We start from the raw sequence: 24911 nt of genomic DNA, 5'->3' as shown, positions 1-24911 counted from the left end.
AACCATTGGAAACATCAGTGTCACTCACTCACTCGCTCCGGAGGCATGGTTTCTAGCTTTACTGCCGGCTTTTGTATCTCATCCTGATCTCTGGGTTCAGAATTCCGACGGCATCCACATATATATTGAAATCTGGACATTTGCCATCTTCATGTGCCAATTCTATGTGATAACCCAAGAGTATCTTTGCGGCCATGATCTGGCACAGCCTGGTCCCCAGTAGCCTTGCGGGACATGACGAGATTCCAAGTCCGAAAGACACCCATTGTTCATTAGGTGAGATCGTATCGCGGAGGATGTCGCTGGCTGCTGAATCAGGTTTATAGAAACGGTTGCCATCGAATCTTGTAGGATCTGGGTAGAAGTCAGGATCTAGATGGGTAAATGCACCAGATGTAGTGAGGTTCGTTCCAGGGCCGAAAGTCATGCCAAGTGATTTGATTGTGACTGGTTCCTTAACGATTTGACGACTACCGGCAACTACACAGGTTGTGCTTAGCGTAAGAATCACAGGATGACAAAATTATTATCATAACTTACCCATATTGATGCAGTCCATGCGTAGGACCTCCCTGCTGAAGCTCTCAAACCTCGGGGTGTGATTGAAGAGGTCGAAGTTCCATTTGCCATCATTCAATTTCAGGGCCTGTTCCAGTTCGAGCCTGACCGGCTCGAGGAACTCTCTATGGCGTAAAAATCGGGCAATGAAAGCGGCTAGAATCATGGTTGTGGGTTCGACCGCTTCAAAGAACATGAACATGGTCTCATCAGCCATCATATCAATGTGGTGTTCTTCATCCTTCGTCACTCCATTGCGGGTTAGGGGTCCCTTTTTCAGCGCAAGTTCAATCATTGAGCTGGCGTAGAAGTGGTCGTCATTGGTTGGTGGACTCGCTCGTTTCTGCTTAAGTAAACGTCTAAGTTCCGGCACGATTGTCTTTTTCATTGATTTCATGGATGATCTGATCTGATGACACTCAGGCGCGAATAATTCCAGAAGAGGTCCCATTATCCGGGGCATTGACTCGTAGAGATGTGTTCGTGCTTCAACTTGACCGACATATTCACCCATTTGTTTTGCAAGTCCTGCTTCTCGCCCAAAGCCAGGATGGAAAACAAGGAGAACACCCGTGTCAATTAGAACCTGAAGTGATATATTGAAAATAGAGTCTTCGTTCCAGCCTACCCTTATAGTTAGCGGCCCGAACCACTTCAATTTGTGCGGAAGCAATACATACTCTTTGATGAGCCCATGGCTTGACTAATGCTATTATCAGCCTCCTTCATGATAAGAGGATCTAGTTTTTCTGCAGATAATGAAAGATTAATCAGAGTTCTCATGAAGATGGGTTTATCGAAAGAAGGTGCGTGGTGGTTAACCTACTCAGGGCGCTCGGCTTGTTGCATGCTTGCATGGCCTCGACGGGAACCTTCCAGGCAGCATCCAGGATGTGGTTGAAGTTGATTTCCTACATATTAAACCGTTGAGCTAACTTGGCTGCATAAAATTTGCGATATGCTTGGGTACTAGCACATACATCTGACATCATGTGCCTCATGCTGAGGTTATCTTTCGGTAAGTTGAAAAATTCTTTTCCACAGTGATGAGGAAGGACTATCATATCGCCTGAGCCTCCCGGCAGAGGCACGGCCCAAGGCTTGCCCTTTTTGCTATACTGATATGAATGAGCAAGAGGGAACCATAGAAGCGTGACTTTTGGGCAAGAGAGTTTTGTGTATTACCTCTGAATACCCGCGCGCGAATCCTTCCATGTAGTTATGGCCGGAGCTCCATAGCCGTAGACGGGGGCTGAAGTAACTTGTATCATCCATGAGAGTGATAGTGCCGAGAAATCTCCTTCGTTTCCAACCATGGTGATAATCCACCGCGAGGACGAAAAGTATTCCTGTGGCCACCAAGGCAAGCACACTCCCCAAAAGGGGCAGGGCAATAGCCCGGGGCAATAAAAGCCCGTCCTCAAATAATCCAAGCATATTCCTATCCCTTTAGAGTGTCTTCAGGATAGGTTGCGGGTATGAAGATATGAAGGGGGAGAGGTGAGATGTCGGCAAGCAGCATGGGAAATTCCACTTCTAAAATATTAAAGAGGTAGGCTTTGTTTTCATGGCCAGCTAATGTCAGCCTAGCAGGTATTGGAATTTGGCCTGGTTGGAAAAATAAGCCGCTACTTTTGGGTTTGTTGGCTTATGGACCAAATTTGGTCCTCATTCGGGCTGTTCCTATCAGTTTCATAACCTTCCTCTGCACATAAAAATGGGGCACGAATGAGAGGGGTATTCCACCAGTATCCGGGGTGTTAAGTGATCACCAGCTGTATTATTGTTACCAGCTTGGAGCATGAGTCTATTCGTTTCGTACCACATTTCCGATATTATCTGTATCGACGAGGATCGTCTCCTTTCCTGCAGAACAGGCTGAAATGGTAGTCTCCAGACTGTGGCAACTCATTGATATATCCAAAGGGGTGATGCTGGCTTGATTATACGTGTTACCAGGGTGGCTGCAATGCACCTTGCACGAGTTTCGCCCAACGAAAAGAATACTCCGTACGGAGTACTCTGTGGTGCTGTGCAAGGTAGGATAAAGCAGCTAATTCACTCAGCGATTCTCATCAGCGCTTCTGGGCGTTCGAAGAACGGGGCAAAGTTCCAATGGAAGCGGATGCCTGAAGTACTTCGTTCTCCTGCTCCAAACCCCAAAGCTCCGTGGCTGGTTCTTTACGTGGCTCCAGTAGGCCGAGACTCTAAAATAGTTGCACGCCGTGATCTCTGTGGGCGTGATGAGTCTGCTCCCATGGGCTTGCTGTAAGACGTTCTCAAAAATGACATTACGCCAGCGACGGGACGATCACCGCAAGCTGAAGTTGAGGTTGAGTTGACGAGTTCGCTGGACGGGTTAAGCTGGTTTAGGTAATCCGTCCTAACTAGCTCTGCTGATCTTGCTTACTCAGCAGCCACATGCATCTGACCAATCAGAGGCCTTTCTTTTGAGGTTCCTGAACTTTGATTAGTCAACATTCTTACATTCACGTGACAATTAATAGATCACATGACTTGACTTGCTTACTCAGCCATCACATGCGTCTGACCAACCAGAATCAGCTTATTTATACGGAGAATTTTTCGGTCCAAAAAAGGCGCGAAAAAGAAAAGAAAAAGAACAAAAACCGAGTCAAAAAACGGCAGAGAAGAAGATAGAAAGAAAGGCGAGAAAGACGAGAAAAGGACAAGTTGCCATTCATTTTGACGAACGACGACGGATACACAGAACAGAAGTGCCGAGCAAAGCAGACACAGCAATACAAGATGGAGTCTCTGCTTCAGCAGTCCCGCGCCCTCTGCCCGTTCCTAAAGAAGACCGCCCCGGCTACGCTGCGAGCGCTCTCCACCACCACCAGGCCGAGTTCGAGCGTTGTTGGAGGCACCATCACCAACCTTCAGGTGGTTGCCAGGCGCTGCCCTGTCATGGGCAAGGCTCTCGCCGTCCAGAGCGCCCGCATTGCCCTGAGAAGTGGCGAGGCGAGGGCGTTTGGTACCTGTCCTCGCTCGGCTGGCGCTGCTGGCCTCGTCAGGGAGAACCTGCACCGGGCCCATGGCAAAGCCCTCTGCCCGGTGTCAAAGAAGGGATTGCATACTACTGCTGCCCAGGCGGCCGTTGTTGACCAACAGGCCCGTGGAAAGGGTAGAGGTATGTATTCTTGCCGTCTTGTCGGAGCCTCTAAAAGTATTAGCCGAGATAGACGTAAGAGATGCTGACGGCTGAGTAGCAGTCCCGGTCCCTCCGCGAGCCACCGTCGAGCAGCTGAACTGTGCGAGAGAGACGTTTGCTGGTCCCAAGCCAGCTATCCCATCGCCTACTGCGAAATTCGACTATGAGGGCTTCTACCGAGGCGAGCTGGACAAGAAGCTCAAGGACAAGTCCTACCGCTACTTCAACAATATCAACCGTCTGGCCAAGGAGTTTCCTCGGGCACATATGGCTCCCCGGAGGACAGAGTAACTGTCTGGTGCGCCAATGACTATCTCGGTATGGGTCGTAATCCTCATGTGTTGAAGAGTATGCACGACACACTCGACAACTACGGAGCCGGTGCTGGAGGTACACGCAACATTTCCGGTCACAACCAGCATGCTGTTGCCCTAGAGAAGACGGTGGCAGATCTTCATCGGAAGGAGGCTGCTCTTGTCTTTAGCTCTTGCTATGTTGCGAACGACGCTACCTTGGCCACTCTCGGCAGCAAACTGCCAGACTGCGTGATTCTGTCTGACAGCCTCAACCATGCTTCCATGATCCAAGGTATCCGCCATTCTGGAGCCAAAAAGTACGTCTTCAAACACAACGACCTCGAGGATTTGGAGATGAAACTTGCCGCTTTACCACCTGGTATCCCCAAGATCATTGCTTTCGAGTCCGTCTACAGCATGTGCGGATCCGTTGCCCCTATTGAAGCCATCTGTGACTTGGCCGAGAAGTACGGTGCTATTACTTTCCTTGACGAAGTACATGCTGTGGGCATGTACGGACCACACGGTGCTGGTGTAGCTGAACATCTCGACTACGAGGCTTACGCCAACCCTGAAGCAGATATCAGGGGCACCATCATGGACCGTATCGACATAATTACTGGTACCCTGGGCAAGGCTTATGGCTGCGTAGGAGGCTACATAGCTGGATCAGCAGACCTGGTTGACACCATCCGCTCCCTTGCCCCTGGGTTCATCTTCACCACCTCTCTACCCCCAGCTACAATGGCTGGTGCGACTACCTCCATCGAATATCAATCTTCTTATACCCGTGACCGTACCATGCAGCAACTCCACACCAGAGCAGTCAAATCTGCCCTAGATGCAAATGATATCCCCGTTATTCCCAATCCATCTCACATCGTCCCTATTCTCGTTGGAGATGCCGAAGTCGCCAAGAAGGCATCGGACATGCTCCTGGAAGACTACGGTGTCTACGTACAAGCAATCAATTACCCTACTGTCCCACGCGGGGAAGAACGTCTCCGCGTTACCCCAACACCCGGCCACACAAAGGAATACCGCGATCATCTTGTTGAGGCTCTCAAGGGTGTCTGGGAACGGCTCGGCATTCGTAAGACCAGTGACTGGAAGGCCGCCGGTGGCTTCCTTGGCGTTGGATCTGCCCATGAAGAGAAGAATGTCCCTCTCTGGACAGACGAGCAACTTGGTCTCGCTGCTGGTGAGAAGTTGGAGGCTGCCATCGAACGCGAGTTGAAGGCTGAGGCAGCACATAGAGAACAGATGATCCGTGAATTGGCCGGTGAATGTGCAGCTGAGGCAAAGGAGTCTCAGTTCCAGCATACCAATCAGCCTATTTCAGCCTCTGCTTAAGCTGCTTTCCCTTCTATGCGATTGATACTACTTTTTGTGCCAGTCTCCCAACTATCGACGCTCCTTTTCTAAACTTGAATATGCCCAAGCCGAACTTCTTTTCTTTTTTGCGATAGTACTCCTTCATTGAATATGACATGCCATATTTCAATCAAATAAAGACTATTTGCAGCATCGTTTTTGATATAAGCCTTCCGGCATTTTACTATATATATAAACAAATAAATTCCAATATTTTTACTTCGGCAATTCTATTTTACTTCTATATCCTTCTCAAAATAACCGTAGCACTTACAAGACCAGATAACCTATTTGAAATAGTCGCTGATTCGAAAAATCTATCTACCTTCTCGGCGCCCTTCCTCTGCTCATCTTGGGGAATTCGACAGGAATCTTCAGCCTTGCAATTCTCCTCGAAGCAGCTTCTGCCTTACCACCCTTGATGCTCCACTTAGCAAACTCCGATTCCCTAGGCTTATCAACCTTGCAGCCCAATTCCCGGAAATACTTCAGGATTGTATCGTTCTCCAGCCGCAGGTCATCACGTAAATCTGCCGGGTCAGTGGCAAGCTCACTCACATTGCTTCCTCCTGTCTTCCCAGAAGCAGGCGGGATATGCAACGACATAGCACATATAGTGGTATGCAACAATGTGATGTCATTTCGTGAAAGGAACGAGCCCTGAGGCACAAACTTCCGACGTATCGAGTCCAGGAACGAATCTGTTATTGTGGGCGTGGTGTTTGTCTCTGAATCAACTGCCGTGGAAAGAATATGGCGCAAGTCCTCACGAGGAGGAAGCTTCCTGCTATCAAGTCCACGACCACCACCAGGAGATCGTTTGAGTGATCGAGAGAACTCGATCAGAATCAATATGAAACGAAGCAATTGCACCACAGTTTTATCGCCAGATTGAACAGCTGCTTCAACTCTGTTTGCTACAAAGCGTGATGAGGTAGTTATACCTTCTGAAGCAGCAACGGCAGCCTGCCAGTCTTGCACCGGTATTTTGCGCAGTGTAAGCAGACCACTGGGAACCAGGCTTTCGATACTATAAACATCTGCAGGTTGTGTGGCGGATAGGTTCGGTTGGGGGAGTGGTTTGGAAGCCTGGATTTCAGCCTGGGCAGACCTCTCTGCTGCCGCGTTTGTCATGTCATCCTGAGGCATGGACGAGATCAGAGCTGATTCTGCTGCTTGAGTGGATGGAGCTGAGGCGTTCGACGTTAAAGCGTTTTCTGTTATGGCGGCAACTGCTTTGCGGGCAAGCTTTGTTCCAAAAGCTGCTGCCAATGCGGCCTTTTGAGACAGTACAGTTTTCTGTGTTTTCCAACTTGTTAGCATATAGCCCGCCACTACAGATGGATAGAAATATAAACATACAGTGCCCTCTCCTTCGGATTCTTCTTCCACTTCCTCGATGGCTTCTCGCGGACATCCTCGTATCATCATTTTCCTAGCCTCCAGGAGCTGGACGGTATTGTCCTCTGGGTCGTAGACCGCAAGATAGTGGTTCAACAGGTTATCCAGCTGGTTCTCGCCTTCTCTACCGGTGAAATTAAGCTTGGGGTGTCCAGAGGTATGCAATAATGCTTCTGTCATGGCTAGATTCGCATTCTCGGTGTGCTTCATGCGCTGTTGTCGCGGTTTTATATATGTGTTTAAAGGTAATGTTTCAGGGACCGTGAGGCCAGGCGAAGAAGCTGGAATTCAAGAAATTAGCTAAGTCCATAATTCGATTCCGAGAGCATCATATCTCTTGATCAAATGTCAGTAGACGTGTTTCTGGTTATCACAGGCCACTAGGTAATTCTTTTGAATGGAATGGGGGTATACCGATGATAGGGACATGTCCTGCAGTGTTTTTCAAGTACTGAACCTTTGCTGGCTCAGGGTTGGAGTGGATGGCAGGTTTTTTGCTTGGTCTGTCATGCCGGTCCGATGCCCGTTTTCTCTTCTTTTCGACTTGTGAGCCGACCATGATGTCTATATCCGTTTAATTGTCAGGGGAATGAGGAATATGCTTGCTTCTTTGGTCGTCCTTGAGCTGTGTGAGATGGTAGTAATTGATATATAATGATTGATTGATGTCCAAGATAAAAAAAAAATTAGTCTTTGCGCCGAAGCTCCACAGAAAAGCACAAGCACACAACCACCACCCGGGGAAAAATAAATATTTACTACGAAAATGGTCGAAATCAGAGCAAGGAGCCCGTAAACTCGAACAGTGAATGACTGTTAGCGATGGACAGGGAACAAATTGCTTGAAAACCTTCGGTTTCATTCATATTCTGAGACTCGTCACTATCATTAAGGCACAAGTGACATGATAATTACAATAAGTATAAGCACATAAATCATCAGAATCGAGAAACCGTCCAAGTAACTTTTAACCATCTCTGATGAACGAGGCCATGCCTCCTTCATATGTTGATCAGCCTTGCCATCCCATGCAAATGATAAAACGCCACATGATTCAAACGCAGTTATCACCCCGCACCGCTATCGACGAAAAGAAGAGAAGAAAAATCGAAGCATCAATCCAGAAATCGGATAACGGAACCATCACAAAAAACCGCTACCACCTTGCGTTTCTGGAAAGAACTGTAAATGCCGGAGTCGAGATCAAATCGTATATTCGCAAGTGGGATTCTCGAAGTAAAGTGCGAATATTGACTGTAGGAAAGCAGAGTCGATTTGTGCGATCAATTCCGACCTTTAAATCATGGCAAAAACCCGAGTATTCGCTTTCTCCTCCAGGAAATCATGCTTTAGAAGTGTGTTGGTTTTTGCTTTCGCCGGTCACGGAGTACTGGAGTATTTGCATTGAGTTGGTTTGGCTGAGGCAGAGCGGTCAAATAGTTTACTTGCTACAGAGGGAATTAGCTATGTTATTCTTTTTTCACAGCAATGTGAGGTAGCAATTGGAATTGATATCAACTTACCTTCTGGCTCTAGTCTTACGGCGCTTACGCTTGAGGCGGCGAACTCGCTTCTTTCTCCACTTGGCTCTCATCTTCGAGAATTGCTGAGGCTGTGGATGAAAGGCAATTAGTGACTGGAAGACATCATTAACAGAACCACGATGGAAGACATACCTTTCTTCGTAGATGATGAGGATGGTTGAAGAAGAGAGGAAGTTCGTGCAAAAGCTCGAAGTAAAGATCTTTGTATGTGTGTGTGCTGACTAAGTGGGGCTAGTCTACTTCAGGAAGCGAGGTTTACTTCTCACGTCATCCAGAAGATTATGTAATACATAGAAATTCACGATAAGGGCAACAAGAGCGGGAAAGGCACAAGGGATAAACGAGAGGGAGATAGGCGAATTAAATGGAAGATAAAGGGAAATGGAATTCACTAAGATGGAGACCTAGGCAGCGCCAATGAGTAAATACTATATAGGAATATCTCGGGGCATAACACAATTTGTTATCAACACCTCCTGGAAAATAACAGCAATGAAAAAAGTCAAAGTGGCATGTCAAGTGAGTGACAAAGAGAACGTTTAAGCAGTGGCAGCAACAAGAGTCTGTGCTGACTCTTCAGGGGCAGAGGCCATATGGGACTCTCGGTCGATGCTAACACCGACTCGCTCATTCCCAAGGAGATCCGCCAACAGGGGGCTGGGGCGGTTGTCACGTCCAGGTTGGTTAATAGCCTGATTAGCCTTGTACTTCTGAACACTGTCGAGGTAAATATCAAACAGGTAAGATGAGTCAAGGGGGCCTCCCTTGGCTTCGGGGTGGAATTGAGTGCTGAAAATAGGTCGGGTCTTGTGAATCATTCCTAAATTTGATATTAGACAAGATTCCAGTGAAGGGGGGGAAAAAGAAAGAGAGCATGTTACGTACCTTCATTGCTGTTGTCATTGAGGTTAACGAAGTAGGGTTTCCAGTCACTTGGAAGAGTGCTGGCATCAACAGCATAGCCATGATTCTGACTGGTGATGTGGCATCGACCGGTAGTCAGATCAAGGGCTGGGATGTTGTGGGCACGGTTACCATACTTCAGCTTGATAGTACGGGCGCCAACAGCCAGGGCAAGAAGCTGATGGCCGAGACAGATGCCCATGATGGGAATCTGGGAGGTTTGCATCAACTTGGAAAGAGTGTGGACGGTCTGGGAGCAGTGAGTTGGATCACCGGGACCGTTGGAAATGAAGATACCATCGAAGTGATGAGCAACCTTGTAGACTGGGTAGTCATAAGGGAAGACGGTCACACTGGCTCCACGACTGACGAGGCTTCGGAGGATGTTCTCTTTCACTCCACAGTCGATGACGGCAACATGGGAGGTGCTGTTGGCAGCACTGACGTGGAAGGGAGACTTGGTGCTGACCTTACGGACAAGGTTAATCTGCTCCGGGTCAATGAAGGCTTCATCCTGGTCGGCATCATACTCCTCGCCGACGGTGATTCGAGCAAGAGAAGAGCCCTGTTCACGGAGGTAAGTGACAATCTGACGAGTATCAACGCCAGAGATAGCAGGGACACCCTCTCGGATGCACCATTCGCTCAAACTCTCAACAGCAGTCCAGTGGCTGTATTTGAGAGCGGCATCTGCAACGACGACACCGACAGCCTGGAGGCTGGGTGACTCGAAGTATTTGAGCAGGCCATGCTCGTCACGCTCCGAAGACGGAATGCCGTAGTTGCCGATAAGCGGCTGGGTAAAGACAAGGATCTGACCACGGTAGGAAGGGTCACTGAGGGACTCTGGATATCCGACAAGAGAGGTGGTGAAGACGGCTTCACCAGAGATGTTGGTCTTTGCACCAAAGGACTTTCCGTGGAAGATAGGACCGTTACGGATGGTGAGCGTGGCACGTTCGATGGCAGATGGAGCTGAAGGGGCCTTGGCAGACATGGGTCCCCCGTTCACTACGGAGGCCATCATACGTGTCTGGCCACCGAGTTGCCCACCAAACCGCTGGGGTAAGCCGTGAGCCGCATGGACCTTGAATGGCAGGGATCGAAAAGCTCGAGCAGCGAACATATTGACGGATTTTGATAGTGTGCGGGAGCTTTGACGATAGATATTAATGCTGTTCGTTCGTTGTTTGCTGAGTAGAAGAATAGGCCAGTCGGTCCAAAGGTGACTCAGTTGACTGCGGCTTTCCACAGGTGGTCTAACAATGAGTCAGTAATCGTCTCGATTTATCAACACCATAGAGTATATTCTCCGTAGAACATAAAAAGATCAAGGCCATACCTGAGATGTAGTCCTAAAGCAAAGACGACACGTTAGCATCCACATTCATCCAGCCCTCCAGGAGCTCAGCTCTCCACGGAGCCAGGGAGGAGTCATCATACTTGGGAGGTGAAAACTGAAGCGAGCACGCGCATAAGCACTTTTCTGCCCTTCAGGACTTGGATAATTTGTTGAGAAAGAAGAGAAGAAGAAAAGAGAAGACGAAAAGGCTGGTGGTTGAGCAAGACGGTGAAGTTCGCGGGTTGTTCGCGGTGGGCTTTTTGTGGAAGTTCGAAAGTTGACTGAGAGAAAGAAAAAGTTCCCGGCTTTGCGCTTTTTATTCCTTTCTTAGTAACACGGCATGTGAAGGCGGTGAGGGCCGATCGACCAGTAGGATTTCCGCGTTTTTCTTTTTCCTTCTGCGGACTGCAGAATTGGCCAATCAGAGCAGGTTTATAGCGGTAATCGCATGGTAACGCTGACAATACCTCTGCGAAGTCTGGTACATCATCGGTATTGTACTGTCACAAATTTTAGCGCTTTAACGTTTTTTTCGACGTCCGATTTAGGAGAAGCAAAAACACATATAAAAGAAGCGAAGAAGAGGACATGGAGATGATGAACAGAAGATAAATCTGTAGTCGTTGAAGGCGTTTGAGGATGTCTGAGTTGCTAAGGTCCGATGATAGAGCCGGTACAGAGTGTACTTTGGTTACTGTCCTTTATACCATGTATCCATTGGATGGCTGGCACCCACAGCTAGACTATACCATTATCAAAGCTGCATATCGCATGTCGAAGTGCTATATAAAGCCCGGAGGATACCATATACCATATTGGCCATTGTTTGGAAGGCCTCAAAGGCTTTGTTCACTGTAAGTAGCTTGGAAGACCAGAAGAGACACCATCACGGACTGGCTTATTCCGGCTATGGCTTAGCATAGAGTAGACCTAGGAGAAGATACTTCTAATATGGGGGAGACTCTGGAGATATCATATTCCTTGGTTGATATCTACCTTTAATGGGTGAGACTCGGGTTATATCAATACCACATACCACCATGCTGCCTGATTCTTTGGATATACAAATTTGGCCCTTTGCTGAGCATAGAAACCAAACTTTGGATATGATAGAACAAGAAGATAGCCACGATCATACATTTGTTTTAGCCTGTTTGATATATGTGTGATTGCTCTAGCGAAAGTACTCGCACTGTGTTGGCATGTTGATACCTTCAATGCCTTCTCTATATTTGTTGACCCAGCCACCTCAGGACAGTCTCATGGGAACAAAGCACGACGATGACCAGCCCCCCGGACGTGTTTCTGGAACAATCCGTCGGTGTCCTGTCACTTGCTCGCTGTCCTGCTCTCTATGACGCGTTGACGGCCACCTGCTCGTCGTTGCAAACCTCGCTTAGCTTTAGCGCCAAATCTGCGAGTATAAAAACCGCCTTGACGCCTCCTTTCTTCTCCTTCTTCCTTTCTTTCCTTTCTTCCCTCGAGCAAGTAACCAGATGTAAACTGGTACATCTAGTTTTCTTCTCTGCTTGCCAGTCTCAGCATCTTGCTAGGTATGTCTTCCTTCTTCATCTTGTCTTATTGATATCAGTTCTGACAGCCGCGTTTCCATTATAGACTCTCCTTTGAAAGCTACTGCAGCCACTTGATATCAAGTATCTCAAGTAAGTACTACCATTATATCTCTCTATCTTCTAGCTCTTCATATACTTACAAATTTCTCTTCTACAGGCTTTCTTTCTTAACTTCTTCTAGGGTTATCTCTACGAGGTTCCCCTGTCATGATCTACTAGATACCTCTCTAGTAGATCATGACAGTAATGACAACCACCACAACACACTCCCCTTTCTTATCTAGCTGCTAAGTTCAAGTTGATACTTGAACTTAGGTGTTTCTTTTCTTTCTTTCTTTTTTTTTTTTTTCCATCATATCTTCCCGCAAGCTCGGAGAGACTGAAGGAGAAATTAAAAAGACACACTTGTTGATGTATCCACACTGTTTTTTTAGACGCGTTGGGGGGGGAATATTCTTCTGCCCCTTACACACCTGTCAGTATTCGGCTATTAAGAAATATAAGGACTATGCATGTATCCAGTGTGTTTTCCGCGTCAATTTGCTGAATGTCTACAGTACATTCTTTGTGCATTGATTGTTGATCAGTGTATACTGTTGATGCGTTGATGCTGGAACCTGCCTGATGATGTAGGGTCTCTCTCGATGACAGTTAAAGCTCAGCAAACCAGCGTATAAATTTGAGGTAGTTATCTATAAAGGAACTATGGCTAATACTTCTACCAGCTCCAGTCTACTCCTGTCGGTGACTTCATCTAGATCTCTCTTGCGTCTGTGCATGACACAACAGTTGAGCAACACGCAGAGTATTTGCGCCCTCTATGTTAGGCAGGCTACCCACCCTCAAATTCCAAATCGCGGGCCATGATCCCCTATGCTAATAAGCTGTTCAAGTTACGTTTCACCAGAGTATTGGTTTGACCTACTGACGACCGCCGTTGGAGTTAATTCTCTACCGTGGCCGGCCGCTAACTAGTTAATTTAAGGGACAGACTTGAGTTAAAAGATTTTGATATTGATCAAAATTAACCTCGTGAGCCAATATCAACCTCACAACATCTCCCTGTTAAATTCATGTATCCTAATCAATGCTCGAGTTACAGGACAACCGACATACTTAGTACATGATGGACACAATGGAGGTCGCAGGGCTTGCAGCCGCCATTGCAGCTGCGGCTGCTTCCATAGCTGTCGGTCAGCGGCATCTCAATATAAACGAGCGTCGACGTCAACGCTACCTCCAACGTCTACGGAATCAACATCAATTTCGAGTTCAACGGCACCAGAAGAAGCAAAAGCTCGCGTCCCGCAGGTCGTCTAGTAGGAATATGCTTCAGGTCCAGGATAGATATTCCCAATATACCAACGCCAATGCTGGCGATTCCGTTTCGGACAGCGGATACGACCCGGACGTGTCTTCGGATACAGGGTCTGATGAGGGTCCGTACGCTGCACCTGAGCACATATTGCCCGCCCTTTGCACCCCTGCTCATTTCTTTCTTAAGAGATGTGTTTGGCAGCCTGACTTATGCATGGAATATCCATGGGCTTTTTCTTTTAAGATTCTGATGTCCCGCGGAAAAAACTTCGTCTTGATCAAGCAGAGAAAAAAGCCGATTATCTGGCTGTGATAGAGCATTGGTTGGACACCCAGCAGTGAGTACGTATCTACTTTCAAATCTCATGACTGTAGGTACTCATGTTTTCTTCATGTCCAGGTAATGAGTACTATCTTAAAAGGACGGGGATGGTTAACAGGGAAGGGGGTGGTTATCTCGGGGTCTTAAATGCAAGTCAGTCACCGGTTGAGATGACATGGATGAACAATGTGATGAATTATTCCGTTAAGGTATGCATTCTATGCGTGTCGGGGCATGTTAGATTTGGCTTTAGGCGGTGGGCTCTTATGGTGAGAGCAATTGTTGACTGTGATTTCTATGTAATAAGTGCTACGACTTCGCTTCTACTGATTATGATGTGTTTATGTTTAAAATGCTCATGAATAAATATAAACTGTTCGTTAGATTACCTGAGCTCTAGACTTTCATAAATATGCATGTCTCTGTATAAACTTTCGTTCTAGGTATATACTTCAAGCATGCTACAAGTAGAAAGCAAGGACAGTGAGAGCTGATATTGCCAGCATTGCAACAGGAGCCTTTAGCATGGCACTTCCAGCGGTAGGGGATGCTGTGGGAGACGAGGTCGTGGTTGGTGGAGGGTTTCCCTTCGATGCAGCAGGGCTCTTGATAATGTAGTTCTCAACAACTGCAGTTCCATTCTCAATGGCATTAAGCTGCTCCGGCGTACAAGTTCCGTCAGCACTGAGGAGGTAGCAAGTCGGCTCTGGTGAAGGAGGGATTTCGTTTTTGACTTGGAACGTAGACTCAGTTCCAGTGGTACCGTAGTCTTGTTTCTGAGCGATGTCGAGCTCTCCGGTAGCAATATCCTTGTTGAACATGATACGCTCAAAGATCTTGAGGGAAGTCTCCGGTTGGTAGCCAGGAACTTCATGGCCGGCCTCGAAAACTCTGGTGAAGGAGAAGTTTCCATGTTGACGCACTAAGCCTCCGACGTATGAAGAGTTGACCTTGACATCGGCATATCCTGCCTTGCGGAAGGCTTCAGTGCCAGTGTAGTTCAAGCCGAGACTGACCTGCTCACCACCGAGCCAATTGCAGATGTAGTCTCTGTCACCATAGACGAGAGCAACCTTGACTCCGCTCTCGAGAAGATAAGCAATGTCACCGGTGAAGCCGCGCACATCAGGGCGAGCGTAATCGCCCACGCCGTGGAATGATTTCCCCACAGCTTGGGAGTAGTGACTGAAGTTGACTGGCGATCCCATGTCGGACAGGACGCTGGATTGGCTGAGGAAGCCCTTAAAGAATGGTGGGGGGAAGGGATCCTGAAGAGGATGGGCAATATCATAGTAACCAAGGTTGGCCTCTTGGAAAGGTTCCATTAGATATTTGTCGCAGTCAGAGTTAGCTTCCGCACAGATTGCGTTGACGGTCGCATTGTTGCTGTAGAAGTGAGGGTCTCCTTCTTTGGCGGCCTCACGGCACTTGGCAAGCTTGTCGAAGCAGCCGTCGGGACGGTGGATGTCGCGTATTATAGCATCGCGCTTCTCTTTGGTATAAGCCGTGATACCATAGGTGTTGTTGTATGGGAATTCAGCATAACTTTCTGCTTGGAACATGAGATCGATGCAGCCGTTGATGACACCGAGGGTGTCGAGGTTTAGGATATGCATCTCGCCTTCCTTGGTAATGGTATGGTTCTTGATCTTTTCATTCTGCTCCTGGAAGTAAGAGGCGAATGAGGGACCATATCTTCCTCCATAGGACTCGGTCCAGATGCTGATCTTGTTATTGTTAGGCTTGTGTTCAGGGAATTCCTGGAACCACACTTGTGCAAAGTGCCAGATAGAACGAGCAGCGTTCACAGTGTTGTTGGCAGTTGCCCAAGGTTTCTGGCTGCTACCAGTTCCAACCAACGTAGAGAGATTTTGCGCGGGGACACCGCTAGAAAAGTCAGCAACAGATATCGTATCATTGATGGTAGAGTAAGTGATGTTGGTAAGCTCGTCATAACTGAAACCGACTTGGTTTGGTTGATCAATGTAGAGCATGTTTACTCTATTGTTCCACGAGAATGAGTTGTTGGTGGTAGATTTAGAGTCATCATTGATCCAGCATGGGCCGTTTTCCTGGAAGAGTCCTATCATGGATGATGATCCCGGACCACCGTTCAGCCAGATGGAGAGAGGAGCATTCTTGGGGTCTTCACGAGCTTCAAAGAACCAGAAGAATGTATTGATGGAGTAGTTCTGGTAGACACCAAAGTAATCGTTGTCTGGAGGGAGGTGGACATGACCGGTGAATGATCTAACTCCTTCTGTGGTTTCACATATGTCATTCTATCCAGTGAGTCAGCCAGATTGCTTGTAGGATACAAGCTCAGGATGTGCAAACAACGTAAATGCATACCTCCTTGTATGTGATCTTTACGTTTTCGTCGTACTTGGATTTGACCACAGTGACGCCCATAACGGGTGGAGGGAAGCCTTGAGCACTGGCAGCGCCAATGACTGGCAGGGCCACCGCAATGCTAGCGGCCAAGCGCATCGTGGAGGTATGTTGCTGAATGGACAAGAAAAGAGCAGAGACACAGTATATCAGCCACCAAAGCTTCCCACGAGCTTCGCCTCCTGGTCAGTGCTCCTGGAAAAATAAACCATCCTCCCAGGCGGACACTAAAGGCCCTTTTATAGTGCTCCGTCAACGAAAAGAAAAGCAAAACGAAGGGGTAAACATGACACCCTTCATGGGAAACGTAAAGGATGCGGGGAAAGCATCATTTCGTCCGGGGATATGGGAAGAGCTTGCTTCAAGATTGATCTTGATACAGGGTTTAAGTGGAAGCTGGCCAATGACAGAGATGTCGATCCCCGGAAGATGCCTGATGCATGGCCAATTTTGGGTGATGGGTCTCAGAGAGATCTCGTCGAGGCAAGCTGAGGGCACCAAGGTATGTTTTAACGGCAAATGCAATCTTATCACCCATGTTCAGCGAGTAACTTGCTGGCGGAATGAAGCGTACCCTTGCCTAGACTGACATCAAGCCTGTCAAGCCTCTCTCAGCAAAGCTTCGATGAAGTCTCCCCCACAGTTATCTCGTACTCACACGTCCTTCCGGCTGTTCTCGGCATCTTTGAGGCAGCCAACTGCTTGGGCGCAAGATACGAGACGGCCGTTGGTTCTCCAGGGCCAACCCTGGCCCCGTATAATAATGATGTTATCCCAAGCAGCAAGGGATGGTGTGATTCAAACGTAGTTTGCGGTCGCCCTTGGAAACCAATTCATGCATTAGTTAGTTAACGAGTTAGTGAACTAACCTAGCGAGCTATCGGGTGGTCCAGGCTGTAGTTATCTTTACACACCCGGATGTCGACATGGCTTCAGAATTGTGCTGTGGATTCTGATTTGAACTTTGGCGGTTCAGGCTGCGTGGACATTTTCGTATAACTAACTAGTTAACTAGTTATACGGAGTGCAACCATGCGCACCGATGGAGGATGACATTGAAGACGGGCTTTCTCTGGCCGAACTATTCCCAGCCAGCGGATGCCTAGAGACCGCTTCAGAGTCTTATAAATCATCACCATGTAACCAAGAGATACCAACAAGTTGGGCACTGTACTGGAACTGCTGCTTCCACTTGGTCAACCAGCCCAACATTTACTCCGTACACTAGTTAAAATACCCTTTGACCCTCGAGCTTTTCCTCTAGCCCGGCCAGGATGGAAGCGGACGTCGGATTTTGCTTCCCCATCAGGGAGCTCACCAGCGCGTTGGTGAAACTTAAGCTGTTCGATGTAAGAAGCCCACGGTCCTAGGCAGTTTTATGACTGTGGTGTGCGCAGCCAGGTGTAGCTGGCCTGGCATCGCGTCGACGGAGTTCGTTGTAATTAACCGGTGGTTATCTATGGTTCCAGCCAGTCCGCCACTCGAAGACGTTCATCGAGCAGACAGCCGATAAGCCGGAGATATTTGCTCATATGCCGATCGGGCCATTTGCAGATGTCGAAGAGTTCCAGACCAAGTACTTCTACCCGCAGGTGTGCAGGAGTAACACCAGAGTGGCCTTTGCCATCATAGACAAGACCAAACCAGGCCCGTCGGAAGATGGAGGAGCTTTGGCAGGAATTGTGACATATTCCTACGCCTCGGTGGATAATCAACTGCTCGAGATCGCGTTCATGGTCGTCTTCCCGGAATTTCAGCGGACGCATGTGACGACTCATACGATAGGACTGATGCTGCAGTATGCACTGGATCCTCCCGACGGCAGTGATCCGGCAAAGGGGGGGCTAGGCTTGCGCAAAGTGCTTTGGCAGACTGCGACGACGAATGCAGCCTCCCGGGCAACGGCTAGGAAGATGGGATTCGAGCAGGAAGGGATTCTGCGGTGGGATCGAGTGTTTCATGACGCCGTGCAGAGAAAGAAGCAAGGCAATGGCAAGGAGATGCCAGCTCACGCAGACAAGAAGGCCGTGGGTAGAGACACAGTGTACTGTGGACTGTGTTGGGATGAGTGGGAAGACGGGAAGAGGCAGATGGTCCAGCAGCTGATGGACGGCTTTTTGCACAAATAATCATAGAGAAAAGGCACAGCGGGCAGGTTGTAAATCAGCAAGGCTAAAGACAAACAAAAATATACAAGTCTATTATATAAAAAAAAGAATATTGACTCCGCAGAGCCCTGAAGTTTTGAAGAGAAAACGCCAAAAATAGGAATTAGACCAAACGCAGCAGCTGACAGGCTGAAACACATCTCTCAATATTTCATTCCAACTTCAAGCAGATACTTGATGCGTATCTGCGCCACATCGTACACGATATACTCGTTGTACTGAAGCCATACACCATTACTAGAATCCGAAGCAAGCGGGTTAGAGCAGTCCGGCATCAAAACACCGGCGAGGTCTTTGTGAACACAACCGGCGTCCTTCCATCCGCTAGGGATAGCTTGTCCACGACCCAAAGTAGCCAATTTATTAGCTTTCTTGACCAAGTCGCCAGCGCGGTAGTCGGAGCTGGTCAGTTCAAGCATTGAGTTGCCTACTTCAACATCGCAAAGCATGAGTAAGCCAATGTTGTCGCTGAGGTCATGGTAGCAGTAGTTGGCTGATTTGCTCGAAACATCAGCAAAGTAGACACCTTTACCGAACATGTAGCCGGTAACGGGGGCTTCGGGGGGAGCAATTCGGAGTCCCTGGCTGAGGATACCACCGTAGTTGGTGGTACGGGAACCGTGCCAGAGTAGACGACGGCAGCTGTTTGGAATGTTGGCGTAAGGGGATTTTTCATAGCGTTCGTTTTCTCCATGACGCTCAACGCGGAAAATGTTGCGCAGCTGATCACACACAGTTAATTCAGTTGTCTTGCCTGTAGCATTGTTGGAGTCGGTACTTACGTCGTATTTAATGCTGTGTGTAGCACCGTGAGATCGAGTAAGATATTCTGCCAACTCGGTGAACTCAGTTGATGCGTGGTCAACTAGAAAATAACTCCGTTAGTATAAGAGAGGTAGTAAGAAGCATTGTATAGGGGGACCTACGAGGAGTCATTTCATTAAGACCAAGTCCCAGGAACTGTCTGTCAAGAATATGAACGGGGTTATCATCATCTTCCTCGGAGGCACTCATAATCTTGCTACTGATCTCCATATCAGTCAGTGCTTCCAACATCTCAACCTCCTTCTTAATTTGCGGTGCCGATCTCAGCACAGGCGGCCGATTCCTACCGAACGCATGAGGAATCAAGGAGAAATATTGGTTACTGAGTCTGTTGATGTCGGCGGGAGACTGTGCTGCCTTAACGGGGTCATGCACCAGTGCATCCAACTGCTTCAGGATCTCAAAGCCCTGGAGGAGAGTCTTCTGGCTAAGATTTCCCAATGGCAGTTTCTTCGCGTCGTACGACATGTCCTCCATAGCGGCGTTCAAGTGAGTCTGGTTGAAGATCAGTGCAACGAGGTCCTGCACGGGCTTTACCAAAGTACATTCTGCCTTTTTGATCTCCTTTGGCTTGTTGTCTTTTGGCTTGTCCTTTTTCGGCTTCTTGGCCGATTCGTCCTCATAGGATCGTTCCAGATAAGTGTACTTGTTGTTCTTTGGAGCATCATTCCTCTTGGCCCAGGCGAGGCCGCTCTTGTCTTTAAACTTCTTCTCAAAAGTGTTCATAGCCTGGTCGAAACTTGAGGCCTTCAGGTGAGAGATCTGGCCCTTTTCGCCAACCCTGCCCCACCGGGTCCACGTGGAGAAGTCTCCAGAATTCGGGCCCTCGAGGAGTTGGATGAAGTAAAATTTGTTGTTGTTGGCGCCTGAGTCGGTTTTGTTCAGGGCAGCGTCAAAGACAACGCCTTTATCTTGCCAGACTTTGTACGAACCTAGATAGGAAATCATGTTAGACACTGGTTGATATTGGATGAATGTTTATGCAACTTACTCTTGTTTGGAACGGGATCATCAACCGGGACATTAAGAACAGACTCATCATTCTTGGCAGCCTTGGTATCTTTTGTAGCCTTTGTAGGTTTAGAATCTTTAGTATCTTTAGTATCTTTAGTATCTTTGGTATCTTTGGTATCTTTAGTGTCTTTGGCGTCTTTGGCGTCTTTGGCAGCCTTTGCTTTGGTCTGGGTTTTGGTATCTGCCGGATCAGCCTTCTGCTTCTTCGCAGGTGGCTGATCAGCAGCATCGTCCTCATCATCCTCATCCTTCTTGTTCTTAGCCGTCTTCTTAGCCTTTCCATTGGTCTTTGCAGGCTGTGACTGGGCTGGAGGCTGAGACTGGACCTGCGATTGGGATTGAGACTGGGACTGGGACTGGGACTGGGACTGAGACTGAGATTGAGTAGTCCTGCCAGATCTTCGAGGACCAGTACCGTCTACCGAAGGCTTCCCCGGAGCCGGCAGAGCAAGCGAATACGGACTCTCGTCCATATGCGTCTGCTTATCGCGCGAATCAGTCAACCAATCAAGAGAAACGATCTTAATATCGTTCCCTAGCGCAATAGCCTGCTGGTCTGCAAAGCGTAAGTTGTACTGTCCCAACGTATGAATTGCCGAGCAATTGGAGGTAGAATTGGATCCGCCATTGTCAACGGTACATGTATCCGAGGAGATCGAGTAAGGTGCAAAGGAGAGAAAGGTCCTATTTACTCTTTGTACCGGCCGGATGCGCAGCCTTGGAAGTGACGAGATGTGTACACGCATCGGTCACCGTAGCGCTAAAGGTACCGCCCAGCTGTTCAACGATGTACTTGATCGTTTCTAGAATGGGAACTCGTCAATTGGCTGATAGGGAAAAGGGTGGGACAAGCGAGTCAAGGACAATTGGGTGATGGAATTGGGCTTACCATGGTTATACGCTCTGAAGCTGCCGCTGACTACAACGACTTGACCTGCAAGTGGTTTGGACATGGCGAAGGGGAGAGCGAGAGAGAGAAAAAAAAGGGGGCCAACGAGGCAGGGATTAGAAGAGAGGGCGGATGGATGTCTTACTGTGTGCTGGGGAGATGAAAGGGAAGTTGAATTGGATGGGGAAAAGGGGGCGCGAGATGCCGTATTTATATCAACAACGCAGCTGCGGCTGCGGTGCCAGCAAAGTTGACAAGGCGCGCGCCGAAGCCTAAAGTTGCGGGAAAGCTAAAAAAAGCCGCCTCCCAGGCTGCAGCCCCTTTTAGGCTAAGCGCCGACACCTCCGTGCGGCTCTGTGATTATGTAAGTGGCGCTAAGAGCCAGGCAGAAGTGGCTGCCTGACGGATATTAATGGGTGGACAGCAAAGACGAGAAAAGGGGGGCGGCTGTGGAAGGAATATACAGCGGAGTTTTCATATATGCATGGTTTAAAGTACATTTCTGCGTGAGGGTGGATAGGACAGGATAAGAAGAAAGGAAAAAAGGTACTCCAGGAACAGCAGGTCAGGCCGAAAACAGCAAAGACAGCAAAAGCAAAGAACAGCCCCGGTGGATATCTCGAAATAAAAAAACAGTTTGAATATGAACAGTGAAACGCCCTCCTCCCAATCCGTTCTCGTAGCATGGTACAAAGGTATATTCTCGGCGTGAGAAAAAAACAGCGGGAAAAAAGACAACCCAAGGGGTACTGTGATTAAAAAGCGTACAGGCAAATCAGAAGCAGAAGCAGACCAGCGCGCATTGCTAGAATATAAGAAGCAGATGTAGAGACCAGAAATGTAAGATGTATAGGAAAATCAAAGGTAGTGTAGGTCTGGTATAGATGAAAGTTTTTGGAGATTAAAAGATAGCTAGATGGTCGTAAGGATAGTCGTGGGCGATAAGGAGATGTATAATGATGGCAGTAGCAGTAGAGGAATAGATCTGTTTATATATGGTCGTCTGAAGGGAATGCGCCAGGGGCGAGAGAATGTTCTTCAACAGTTTTTTCGGAGACTTTCTCTGGTTCTTCTTTATGTTCATCTTTGGGTTCATCTTTGGGTTCCTCTTTGGGTTCCTCTTTGGGTTCCTCTTTGGGTTCCTCTTTGGGCTCCTCTTTGGGCTCCTCTGCGGGCTCCTCTATGGCGTCTAACTCCGCGTTGGAAGAAGAAGAATGTTTCGATGCAGTTAGATCTGTCTCAGGGAAAGCATCAGACTCCGATGCGAGAAAGACAGACTTCGACAAGGGAGATGTCGATTTGGGAGAGGTAGACGTGCGCCTGGACGTATGAGACGTATGAGAAGTATGTGAATGCAACGAAAGGTTAGATCCACGGCGTTTCGTAGCTCCCTCAGAAACATCAGATTCATGCGAGACTTCCCTGGCCAGCGGCTGAGGCAGATCAGTGTCTGATTCCAGACTAAGTGCCAAGAGGCCCGAGTCTCTGGCTTCAGAGAGCGTGGCGACGGTGGAGAGTGTTCGGCCTGGGTTCCGGGCGGGCAGAGCAGGGGGGTTTCGTTTCGGAATGGTAACGAGCTTTGCTCGAGCGAAGGGGGAGCTCTTGGAGTTGATTCGTTGCGGGATAGCTTGCTCGGCTACTGCGACGGAGAACTCTGTTTCAGGAAGTGATTCAGGGAGTGATTCAGGCAGAGACGACTCGGGGATGGCCTCGGGAACCTTAGAGGATATAGAATGTGCGCGGGACGTAGCTGATGATGCAGGGATGGGTATTGAGGCCGGGTCGGGTTCGCCTGTGGACGAATGTTCTGTGTCAGAGGTATGTTCGTGTATGGAAGAGGAAACGTCCTTGATGCTGTGGGAGCGAGATGAAGTGTGGCTGGCCGTGGAGGGACTTCGCCGCCCCCGGTCGAGCTCGTCGAGATTGGTCTGTGTGCCCTTATCGGTGCTCATGGCGCTCTGGGTGCTAGAGCGCCAGCTGCTTCTGTTGCTCCATCTTGGACTGATGGGGCTGGTGGGACTGGGCCGGAAGTCAAAGACGTCGAGCGTGGGAGTGCGCTTGGTGCCAGCTTCGCGGATGATGACACCCTCGCGCTCGAGGGCCCTGACGCCGTAGGGATCCGGGTCGTCTTCCTCTGGCACTCCAAAGGTTCCGGCGAGCGAGATCTCGGCGTCTCCGGGAGCTTCTCCGGGCGGAGGGAGCAGCGCTTCGTCTATATCCTGGTCACCCTGGGCTGCCTTGAGGGTCTGGATCAAGGTAGAGATAGATGGAGGAGGATGCTTGGCCTTGCCCGAGAGGATCTCTGAAGCGCTGATTTTCTGGCCGTAGAAGCGCTCGTTCTCGTCTGTCCGTTCGATAACGATGGTTCCGTCGACCTGGACGCCGGCGTAGAGACCTCTGCTCTTGAGATAGGACCAGATGGGAGCCTGTCGCTTGTGCACTTCGGAGTCTAGCACGCCTCCCACACCGACTGGACCGGCCACGGCGCTTAGCGAGCCGCCCAGGGTGCATCTGAGCGTCTTGAAGGCGTCGAGGGCCTCGTAGGTGTTTATGACCACCACGCAATCGTAGATGTCGACTCCGACGAGGAAGCCCAGGCTGGCGGTATGTAGCATGATTCCTGATGGCGGACTCCATTCTCCCGTCTCTGCCAGACGAGCAACGAGGACTCCACTGCCACCAGCGCCGCTGACCCACAGACCGGTTCGCATGGTAGTGAAGATGGCCAATCCTTTGGCCTGTCTGATAACAGAAGCAGGTATCTTCTTAATCGCCCGCTGCTGGGTACCGCGAGGCCCCTGCTCCCCCTGCTGTGGAGGCGGCGTCAACGGAGGAGGCTGCAGTTGTTGTTGGGGTTGTTGCTGCTGCTGCTGCTGCTGCTGTAGATGCTGTTGCTGCTGAGGCGACTTTGGCGACTGTAGAGGTTGCAGGCTGAATCTCCATGAGAACCGGCTGCGCTGGGGCGATGCGCGAGCCTCTGCCGGCTTCATCTGCGGGCTGCTGGTATGGCTGCCGCCGTCCCTGTCCGAGTCGAGCTGGCCGTAGAAGCCGTCTCTGCAGAAGCTGCGGAGAATGCGCGCGGCCTTCTCGCTCTCCTGGTCGAGCGTCGTCGGCCAAAAGGCCTCTGCGCCAAGTCTGTTGGATAGACGGTTGACCGGCCGTCCAATCCTGTCCAGCTGGTGCCATGCTTTGTCGAAGCCGCGCTTGGAGTAGCCCTTGGTTCGTTCCCATGTCGACGTTGACGTCGACGTCTGTGACATGATGTAGTAGTCGTAGTAGTAGCTTGCAGTCCCTTGATGGCCGAGAACCGACGCCAACAAGAAGAAGCTGCGGAAGAAGAGAAATAAAACAGAAAAGAAGAAGCCAGACCAAGAAGCAGGTCAAGGGGGACAACAATAAAGGAAAGACGACGGCTGTCTCAAAGCTGTCGGTGCTTCGATCTGCTGCCGGCCGTTCAGGATCGGGAGAAGATTGTAAGTATATAGAGAAATGAAGAGAGGGGCCGAAGCGGAACCCTCCCTTGGGCCGTCTCGTCCTCTCTTCTGCTTCTGCTGCTCCCCCCCTTTCTTCGCCGGCTGCCTGGGTGTGTGTGTGTCTGTCTGGCAGGCTGTGTCTCCTTGCAAGCTGCTGATGCTTGCTCGTCTCCTGCCGGTGCTTGTGGTGCTGGGGCCTGCTGAGTGTGTTGAATGCGATGCGAATGCAAGGGTGTTTCAGGCCAGATGACCCCCCCCCTTGCCGGCCGCGCAGCCCCAGCAGCGGCAACAAAAAAGACCAAACAGCAGAGAAAAACTGTTGAAAAAGCTAGTTGATATGGAAATATA

General features: G+C 49.2%; 10 protein-coding genes across 10 annotated transcripts; 4 read left to right on the top strand and 6 right to left on the bottom strand.

The window, feature by feature from the left end:
- Window positions 1-58: 58 nt before the first annotated feature.
- Window positions 59-1874, bottom strand: ARB_04052 (uncharacterized protein; the record flags this gene model as incomplete). Its single annotated transcript, XM_003017129.1, has 6 exons — window positions 59-480; window positions 541-1182; window positions 1239-1307; window positions 1385-1469; window positions 1539-1671; window positions 1744-1874. The coding sequence occupies 6 exons, from the start codon at window positions 1872-1874 to the stop codon at window positions 59-61; spliced, it is 1482 nt and encodes a 493-aa protein (XP_003017175.1).
- A 1453-nt stretch (window positions 1875-3327) lies between these two features.
- ARB_04051 (5-aminolevulinic acid synthase) lies at window positions 3328-4021 on the top strand (the record flags this gene model as incomplete). The annotated part of the gene is made up of 2 exons (XM_003017128.1): window positions 3328-3709; window positions 3789-4021. The coding sequence occupies 2 exons, from the start codon at window positions 3328-3330 to the stop codon at window positions 4019-4021; spliced, it is 615 nt and encodes a 204-aa protein (XP_003017174.1).
- A 59-nt stretch (window positions 4022-4080) lies between these two features.
- Window positions 4081-5379, top strand: ARB_04050 (uncharacterized protein; the record flags this gene model as incomplete). The annotated part of the gene is made up of 1 exon (XM_003017127.1): window positions 4081-5379. The coding sequence occupies one exon, from the start codon at window positions 4081-4083 to the stop codon at window positions 5377-5379; it is 1299 nt and encodes a 432-aa protein (XP_003017173.1).
- A 342-nt stretch (window positions 5380-5721) lies between these two features.
- On the bottom strand, window positions 5722-7360 carry ARB_04049 (uncharacterized protein; the record flags this gene model as incomplete). The annotated part of the gene is made up of 2 exons (XM_003017126.1): window positions 5722-7082; window positions 7216-7360. 2 exons carry the CDS (start codon window positions 7358-7360, stop codon window positions 5722-5724), a joined length of 1506 nt encoding a protein of 501 aa, XP_003017172.1.
- Window positions 7361-7781: 421 nt separating this feature from the next.
- On the top strand, window positions 7782-8434 carry ARB_04048 (4''-phosphopantetheinyl transferase; the record flags this gene model as incomplete). Its single annotated transcript, XM_003017125.1, has 2 exons — window positions 7782-8156; window positions 8288-8434. The coding sequence occupies 2 exons, from the start codon at window positions 7782-7784 to the stop codon at window positions 8432-8434; spliced, it is 522 nt and encodes a 173-aa protein (XP_003017171.1).
- Window positions 8435-8884: 450 nt separating this feature from the next.
- On the bottom strand, window positions 8885-10245 carry ARB_04047 (uncharacterized protein; the record flags this gene model as incomplete). Its single annotated transcript, XM_003017124.1, has 2 exons — window positions 8885-9165; window positions 9231-10245. The coding sequence occupies 2 exons, from the start codon at window positions 10243-10245 to the stop codon at window positions 8885-8887; spliced, it is 1296 nt and encodes a 431-aa protein (XP_003017170.1).
- A 4019-nt stretch (window positions 10246-14264) lies between these two features.
- ARB_04046 (carboxypeptidase S1, putative) lies at window positions 14265-16293 on the bottom strand (the record flags this gene model as incomplete). The annotated part of the gene is made up of 2 exons (XM_003017123.1): window positions 14265-16085; window positions 16156-16293. 2 exons carry the CDS (start codon window positions 16291-16293, stop codon window positions 14265-14267), a joined length of 1959 nt encoding a protein of 652 aa, XP_003017169.1.
- Window positions 16294-17468: 1175 nt separating this feature from the next.
- On the top strand, window positions 17469-18323 carry ARB_04045 (GNAT family acetyltransferase, putative; the record flags this gene model as incomplete). Its single annotated transcript, XM_003017122.1, has 2 exons — window positions 17469-17543; window positions 17664-18323. 2 exons carry the CDS (start codon window positions 17469-17471, stop codon window positions 18321-18323), a joined length of 735 nt encoding a protein of 244 aa, XP_003017168.1.
- A 182-nt stretch (window positions 18324-18505) lies between these two features.
- On the bottom strand, window positions 18506-20947 carry ARB_04044 (poly(ADP)-ribose polymerase PARP, putative; the record flags this gene model as incomplete). The annotated part of the gene is made up of 3 exons (XM_003017121.1): window positions 18506-19227; window positions 19289-20119; window positions 20179-20947. 3 exons carry the CDS (start codon window positions 20945-20947, stop codon window positions 18506-18508), a joined length of 2322 nt encoding a protein of 773 aa, XP_003017167.1.
- Window positions 20948-22079: 1132 nt separating this feature from the next.
- ARB_04043 (DUF500 domain protein) lies at window positions 22080-24350 on the bottom strand (the record flags this gene model as incomplete). The annotated part of the gene is made up of 1 exon (XM_003017120.1): window positions 22080-24350. The coding sequence occupies one exon, from the start codon at window positions 24348-24350 to the stop codon at window positions 22080-22082; it is 2271 nt and encodes a 756-aa protein (XP_003017166.1).
- Window positions 24351-24911: the final 561 nt, after the last annotated feature.

This window comes from Trichophyton benhamiae (assembly GCF_000151125.1).
Source record: "Trichophyton benhamiae CBS 112371 chromosome Unknown contig01293.0, whole genome shotgun sequence".
NCBI lineage: Eukaryota > Fungi > Ascomycota > Eurotiomycetes > Onygenales > Arthrodermataceae > Trichophyton > Trichophyton benhamiae.
This window is presented reverse-complemented; position numbering and strand designations above follow the sequence as displayed.